Source organism: Sprattus sprattus (genome assembly GCF_963457725.1).
Source record: "Sprattus sprattus genome assembly, chromosome: 1".
Classification (NCBI taxonomy): Eukaryota; Metazoa; Chordata; class Actinopteri; order Clupeiformes; family Clupeidae; genus Sprattus; species Sprattus sprattus.
Window position 1 is genome coordinate 62,734,767 of NC_137920.1, and position 8,751 is coordinate 62,743,517.

At 45.5% G+C, this 8,751-nt stretch overlaps 1 protein-coding gene across 1 annotated transcript in view; it reads right to left on the minus strand.

Moving 5' to 3' along the window:
• Nucleotides 1-5,536: 5,536 nt before the first annotated feature.
• Nucleotides 5,537-8,751, minus strand: part of fgf11b (fibroblast growth factor 11b) — a gene marked incomplete at both ends in the record, with an annotated part of 37,787 nt that continues 34,572 nt past the window's right edge. The window contains 2 exons of the mRNA XM_080839687.1: nt 5,537-5,670; nt 8,529-8,727. Of these exons, the coding sequence (XP_080695813.1) occupies nt 5,537-5,670; nt 8,529-8,727 (333 nt within the window). The remainder of the gene's footprint in view (nt 5,671-8,528; nt 8,728-8,751) is intronic.

Here is an 8,751-nt window from a genome sequence, read left to right on the forward strand (position 1 = left end):
CTGTAAATCATTTATTTGTGTTTTTATTGCACAGAATTCTGTTTCAGGAGGAAGCACCTTGCATGAGCATTTGGCAGGTTAGCTTGCCCTGGTGTGTCCGGATCGCCACACCACACAGCGTTGCTTTTCATTACGTACGCACTTTTCAGAGAGGAGCACTTGGAGGACACCTCTCAGGAACAATCTTCATCAAGAAAAAAAGGGCAAATTTCAAGAAACTAAATGAAACCATTACAACTTCACTCAAAAATGTCATTCACAAAGACATAGCAATGTTTAAAAAAATATCAATACAAGACCTCACAAATTCTTTATATCATATATATTCATATATATATATATATATATTAATTATTAGATACTTATATTAAACCAGGGACAAGGAAGCACCATTCAAACAGTAATTATGCTGTTCATCAAAACATTTACCCTGGGTTTCATATCAGAAAAAAGCCCTCAACCATTTATAATAACAATCATTTCATATATTACCACTACCCACGTACACAACAGCTCAAACACGTTTGTCCACAGCAAACCGAACATACTTCCATTATACCTGGCAGCATTAGTTGTTATTATGTATTTTCTCTCCCATGTGATCATTTCCCTCAGCCTGATTCCATGGGATGCATAGCTGGAGTTATTTTCTGTCATCCAAACATTTTCTCATCTTGTCAAATGAAATATGAAACATGGGGAAGACTGATATTATGGATGGGAAGGCCTGACCTTGAGGCTTGTACTACAGACATTCTTTTAAAGAAGGCTTGGAATATTAACCAAATAAAAACCATCCCTGATAGGTGTTTGTATCAACACACATGCACGCACGCACGCGCGCACACACACACACACACACACACACACACACACACACTCTCTCTGTTTTTCTGTTACTTTATCATAGTAGACATTCCATGTAAGGACGGTAGAGGGCATAAAAACTGGGGTGCCGTATTTGACAGCCAGGGTCGATTGAGTGGGATGTTGGTGATGTTCAGGAATGTGTATGAAACTGGGATGGCAGAGTGAGAGGTGGCACAGGGAGAGAGAGTGACAGAGAGAGAGAGAGAGAGAGAGAGAGAAAAGAGAGAGAACCTGAGAGGGGGTAAGAGGGGAGACAGACCCCTCCTCTGGAACACTCACCCAGCAGTGGTTAGCCGTGGAGGACTCCACAGGAACACCCAGAGAGAGAGTTCATTATCAGCCAGTGTGCTCGGCCTCCTCAGTTGCACAGGGAAATTATTGCTCTCAATGCTGGACTATTGCGCTCCAGTTTGGCTTTTATTGAGTCTATCGATCGTTCCCTCCTTTTTCCTCACCCTCTCTCTCACTCGTTTGCTCTCTCTCTCTCTCTCTCATACCCGCTCTCATTCTCACTCACAAACACTCACACACACACTTTCTCTTCCTCTCTTTCTCTCTATCACACACACACATACATTTTCTCTTCCTCTCTCTCTCTCTCACTCACACACACACACACACACACACGCTCACGCACACTGCTGGAGGAAGGTTAATGGCCAGTGGACACACAGGACAGGGTTTGGGGAGATTGCTCAGAAATGGAGCGTGACTTCAGAGCGCACAAGAGGGGGCGCGTGTGAACCACATTTGTCCTTGTGTTTCGCAGCACCTCCTCCGCCTAGCCAGGTAGCAAGACCTCCCCCCTCCCTCACAACTCAGCCAACCCCATCCCACCCTCCTCCCCCCCCCCCCCTGCCGGGCCCCAGAGAACCCTCTCTGCCTCCCAATCCGCTCTGTCACCCAGAAAGGACTTGGCTCTCCTTGCTGCTACGCTCTCAGTTATGAGCAAAAGGCATTGCATAGCCTTGACTTTGTTTCCCCTCAGCGGTAGCGTTTGCTATGCTCAATTCATTATTGTAATTACATCTCCTTCATACATCTTCTCACATCTTCTTCTCTGTCATTTCACCTGTCAGAAATATACAATACATCCTCCCTTTCACAGACATTTGTCCAAACAATCTCTCTTCTTTAATGTATCCCTACACTTCAAATCTTTCCAGTAGTACAACCCCGCAACAGCGGGCTACAACAACCACCACTTGTACCTCTGGTACCCCTCTAACACTTGTCACATACCCTCTTGTCTACAATCGCACACCTTCTGACAACTTCCTCAAAACATTCAGCGACATTCTCTGACCTTTGTCTACTTTCACAGAACATTTTGACGACATTCTAGAACATTTGTCTAATACCTCCACCCCGACATAAGCGTTGTCTACCTGGTGTTTTCATTTGATAATGTTTTGCAAGCAGCTTGCAGTCATGTGGTGCACACAGGCATGGGGACAGCCTTATTTGGAGTGTGTGAAGCACATAAACACACACACACACACACACACACACACATATATGAGTGCTGCCATTCTTGTTGACACCCTAAAGCATAGTGCCAAAGGTAGTTGACACGTCTCAAGCCTCTCTGTTGGGTTGCCCTGACAGCAGAGCCGCCACAGCATGAAAAAAAACAGGGAAACAAGCTGCAGCCAGTCGTGAGGTCACGTTGTGCCCCAGGGGCCAATCAGAATGCAAGCAGTCGGACAGGAAGTGGCTGCAGGGCCTGATGTTACCACGCAGGCCATAGGAGACTCCCTAGACTCCTAAATGCATGTTTGGTTTTTTGACTTCTACTGACAGAGCAGGGAAAAGTCCTGCAAGATGTCAACCTAGCATACAAATAGAAAACGACATGCAGCCGTACATAAATGAACACACACTCTCACACACACACACACAAACACACACACACACACATACACACACTTACACACGCACGCACACACATACACACGCACGCACACACACACACACACACACACACACACACACACACACACATGCGAACACACACACATACACATGCACACACACACACACACCTACTCACACACACACACATACACATGCACACACATACACACACACACACATGCACATACACAAACACGCACACACACATACACAGAGACACATGCAGCCACATACTGCAGAGTTGACTCTTTTGTTTGGATTGGATAAGGACAGTAAGTGGATAAGCAGCACAACGTCTTCAGAATAATAAACAGCCTCTCTGTGGCTCAAGCGCTCTCCTGCTGCTTTGAAGTCACGCATTAACTTCTGGCTTCATGGCAATGATGGCTGCCCAGGGATAAAATAGAAACACCACAGACAACCCTGCTGAGCCAAAAAAGACAGAAAACGAAAACAAACCAGAAACCAAAGGAAATGAAATAAGACAGCTAGGGAAGGGATCATGGACACATTTGACACAGTTAAGGTCTTTTAAAATATGAGGGCTAACCAAGTAGTAGCCCCTGGAGTCACTATTTCTTTCCCATTAAACGGTGACAAGGGTCAGCCTTTAAATGGAGAGGAGGGGCATGAATTTTGAAAGGAGGTGGCAGTTGAGTTTGACAATCCCCAGCCGTGGATGAAGTGATGGGCGGTGTGGGGCTAATAAAAATGCACAAACCATAATCCTCCCCAGCTGCATTTACCATTCACCAGCTACTCAGCCAGCAGCAGTGGTGCAGATAAAAGCTCCACTCTGAGCCTTAAAAATCACACCAGATGCAATGACTGCACAGACGCCTCCAAAGCGCCACCACCGCTAATGCTAATGCTAATGCTACCATCGCTAATGCTGCTGCTGCTGCTGCTGCTGCTGCTGTCGCTACCACCTTTCCCTCTGCTTCTGTGTGAATAATTTAAGCTGTCATGACTGAACTCCACACAAATCCCCTGATAGAATTTCTTCAAAGGCAAATGGAAGGGAAAAAGAGAAGTAGAAAAAGAAATAATGATAATTAAAGAAAGAAAAAAAAAACATCTGTCAATCTAGAGCTGTGTTTTTTTGTTTTTTGGCTGCTCCACTATCTCCTCTGCTAGAAAAACAGTATGGTGACAGAGGGGGTTGTGGTGAAAAAGATGTGTTCCTTTCTATACTTCTGTGGTGTGACACAGTTAAATCCCACCTTAATAATACTCCTGATGGGGGGGGGGGGGTGTGGGTGGACCTAAACCTGAGGCGCTTTGAGCAAGTGCAACCTGAATTCCCTCCGCTGATATTTGGCCTGGAAGAGTGATGACTTATTGCTTTGTCCCTTGTAGACATCACAGCGACACTACTGGCTTCACACTAGCAAATGCTGTGGAATCACTCTTATAGATTCCCTTTCTAATAATTTTGTTGATTTTTGAATAACACCTAAACCTGAAGAAATGAAGTATAGAATCAAACAGATATACAAAAAAAGGTAAACATACTCCGGGTGTATCAATCCAGGGTCACATCTAAAAGACTGATGGTTAGATGTTGTTTCTTTTTGTTGTTGTTCTGCCCAATGACATTTTTCTGACCAATATAACTGGTTCCTCTGGCTTGTGTCCAAATGAAATCAATCTTCCCACTGCTGTCCAATAGAAAAAGATCCTGTTCAAGCTGTCCAATAAAAATTGATTTTCTCTGCCCCTCCTCTACCATAGTGCTCTGATTTGCTCTGGGTTTTGTTGGTGGCTTGTCGGACAGTGGAGAACTGGCGTCGCCACGGTGATAATAGTTACTCACAGAGGGAGGAACAGACCAGCAGAGGTTTAATCTAATGATTATGACACACACACAAACACACACACACACACACACACACACCCTCCACACACATACACACACACCACACACACACACACACACAGTGCCTCTGTCTCTCTCTCCGCCTCACACACATACACACACACTAGCACATACACACTCTCTACCACACAAGTTTATTGACACGAAACCCATCTGCATTCATGCAAAGCACATTCACACATCCAGGGAGGTTAGGGTTGAGGGGGGGATCAGCAACTAAATAATGCGTGCAAAATGGCAATGAATGATCCCTTGATCATCACTGAGCTTTCACTTCACCATCAATTCCCTGGCTTGTGTGTACACTTATTGAATTTTCAGACTTGTCAGTTAGATTAAATGAATATAAAAAGAATGAACAGAAAAGAATAATAAAAACAAAAAAAAAAACATTTTCTCCTGTTGTCTGAGACAGAAGAAACGGAACCAGGCTGTAGACCTGTGCTGGGTGCTGGAGAGCGCTGGGAGGTGCGGTGCAGGCATTGGGATGGAGGGGCCAGGGCGCAGGGCAGACGAGTTAGAGTGAGTGACAAGAGCAAGGGAGATCGGGAGTCTGGTGTCTGTTCTGCGGGCCCCACAGGGCCTGGGTGCTGCTAGCCTGCTCCGGGGCGGGGTTCTCCACGGCAACAGAGTTGTCTCTTTTCATCTCTCTCCACCGCCCGTTCTCGGTTGATGTCGGCTCGGTCCTGGTGACCTTCTTTCGTAGCGCCTGGTTGCCCCACGTGAGGCCGGCGCATCTCCAGTTGTTTGGCCGCTGCTGCGGTTGCCGCCGCCACTGCTGCTGCTGCTGCTCCTACCTCCCAGTGCATCGTGGGAGATTGAGTTTCTCTGTGTCACTGCTGCCCCTACCCCTGGCCAGGGGCCCCTGTGTTATGATGCGTCTGCTTTTGGGGCCTCTTTCTTTCCGTTCTGTTTCGATGGCGTGTCAGACGTCTTCACTGTCTTGCACGGAGGGCTCAGCTCGCCGGCCAGCTGGTGCAGCGAAGGCTCCTTGTACATGGCGACTGTGGAGAGGACAGAGGAGCAGGACACGGACATCGTTTTAGGGCATCGTCATACCAAGTCCCTAAATCACCGTCAGCCTATGCTGGTCTAAAACCCATTGTATGACCACTGAAGAAGGACTGTGAAAAAGTGAAAGTCCTCTCTATGGCAGAGGTGGTGTAGACACACACTCTGAAATTCACCTCTGCATTTAACCCATCCAGGGAAGTGACACACACACACAGTGAAGTGAGGTTACACACTAACCCGGAGCAGTGAGCTGCCATTGGCGGCGCCCGGGGAGCAGTGATCGGGGTTAGTTGCCTTGCTCAAGGGCACTTCAGCCGTGGATGTGGGCATGTGAGAGCAGTGGTCTACCACTTCCCCCGCCCACATTTTTCATACTGGTCGGGGATCGAACCGACCACCCCCTGTGTACCACTGTAAGTATTAGGGTTGGGTACCGAGAACCGGTACCAATACGGCACCGGTTCCATACAACCGATACCTACCCGGACCGAAATGCAACGCAGATTTCGGTGTTTTCCTTTTTTTTTTAATTTAAATTTTTATAATTTAACAAAACTAGCGATAGCTAACGAGATGTAACGTTAGTGGCGTAGATCTTTCTGAGTACGATCTGTATACTTTTTTGTGTTGCTAACAGATTTCGTGGGGCACATATAGAACTGCTCCATCTCCCAATGTAGACTCTCGCCTGTGTCGCTCACGCTGCATTCCGTATGGGACTAGTGGAAACGAGATTTGTGTTGAATAGTTGCCATGGTAATGGGTTGACTTGCGTGTGGTTTCGGTTTCAAGATAAGTGTGGTTGTTCTAAGCAGAAGTTGGATACGCTTTATTAAACGGAGAGCTACCGTCTCATCCAAAGATATTCCTTCTCAATGTGAGTTCTTAAGAGAGCACTCGGACGCTACAATAACATTGCAACAGTCTGACAGCGAAGAGCAGGCAGCCTTGCACAGAGCAAGCACAAACAGAGCTAGCCATCAATATAACGGAGAAAATGTCGAAAGGTAAACGATCAAAAGTGTGGCTGTATTTCGCACAAAAAGATTCAAACAACGCGACGTGCAGCATATGCAACAACAAAATTGCGTGTAAATGGGGAGAGAACTAAAGAGGCTCTGAAGCTAAACTCTTAAAGGGGCAGTACACATTCACGAAACCAGTGGGATTAAATAAATGCAAACTAATTAATATTAATAATTAATAAAGGCAAACATGCTCATATTTCTGCAAAAGTATTACTGAAGTGTGAAGTGTGTGTACAGAGTGTGTTATGTATTTATTTATATTTATTTAAGTATACTAAACAGTTGTTATAAGTTAATAAATTGTTCATAGTTGAAGTTAAAAGGTTTGAAGTCAAGTGTTTTGTATTTATTTTTATTTATAGTATACCTTAAACAGTTAATATATTGTTAAATTTGAAGAAAACTATTTGCCTTGGCAATTAATAAGCCTAATGTCTTTAATTAAAAAAAAAAAAAAAGTATCGGTTCTGGCACCGTTTAGGCACCGGTATCGTTTTAAAAGTATCGGTTATGTACCGGTATCGGAAAAAACCCAAACGATACCCATCCCTAGTAAGCATAGCTTTGTTTAATCTGGGCTCAGTCTCCTGCCGAAATACAATGAGGTACTTTTTGGTTTACTGAAATAATACTCAATACACCAAGTAAATAAGCAATGTGGTTTCTGTGCCCCTTCACCAAGACTAGCGTGCATTTATGCATTTTAGTGGTGTCTGCCAATATGTGGTGCTGGGTGTAACCTGTACTCATACTAATACATGGATACTCATTGATACTCACAGTTTTCTCAGGTAGACCAAAGCTGGACAAAATTAGGTAAGCATGATGATAATACCCTGGGACATGTCGAGGGGAAAATAAATTGATGTAAACAAACAACAGAATCTCTGCTGTTGCCAGACTGATTACCTCATTGCCATCCTCATCATCAACTTATAAAATGAGGAAAGTTGTTTTCACAAACACAGCAAAACATTTCTCATGTATTGTTATCATGTCATCGTTGCTGGTTTGGCCAAATTTGAGCCCCATAGGGGAAATTATGTTGATCTGGCTTGATACAAGAGCTGAGCTGATTTTCCCCCCACCACGTCAGTTTTACAAACAAAGCATTTTGTGTGGTTCCCAGTGTAAACATGCAGTCGGCAAATGTTTTATTTAACTGTTGGCTTCTCACGCGGGTGAGGGCAGCATCAGCATGAGTGCAGTTCTCATTATTTCATGTTTGCGCTGGGCCAGAATTTGCAAGATTTGCCGTCAGTCACCTCTCCGATTCAATAAAGGTCAGCCGTAAAATGCCACTTTAGCATACATTGTGATGGGAATGTTTCAGCCATGCTCTGGCGCTAAAATGTTTTCTTCCGAGAGCTGGTTTACCTCAGTGTTGCAGTTGTGATTTGTCACATTAATCTTGATCAGTGTTGTTTGGAGGGCACACGTTTTTATATTCCTTGCGCTGTAAACACAGCTTTAGCGATAGCCAAAGCCACAAAATGAGAACAAAAAACCCTCTTGCAAAGGGTGATTAACTATTCATGACTTCCGCTTGACTTCGAATTTCTGCCTAACCTCTGCAGCCAACCTGCGATTAACGCTTGCACAGCCAGGTGCGGCGACCATTACAGCCAATTAATGCTTCCAAACGATCAATTAATCGCATCAAAGGCTCCACATAAACCCTTTGAGCAGACAGCAATCCCCTAGGCGGCTGGAGGGTCGGAGCTTTCTCCTCATCCTACCCCTCACCCTCCACCACCACCCGCCGTGGCTAAACGCCTGGAGCGGAACCACAACCGTGAGTCACCGCCGGGGAGCCTGACCTTCAATGACTTTGGGCAGGAAGTGGGCGGCACCCTTGGTCTTCTTCACGCGGTTGCCCTTCATGACCCGGCCGTCGCGGTTGATGCCGATGTACCACGAGCGGCCTGACTGGCTCTGCCTGTACAGCATGGAGGAGTAGGTGACGTAGTAGTTCTCAAACACGCTCTCTTTGAAGCGGCACTCCGGGTTGAAGTGTTCCTGAAAAACAGAGGGAGGGAGAGA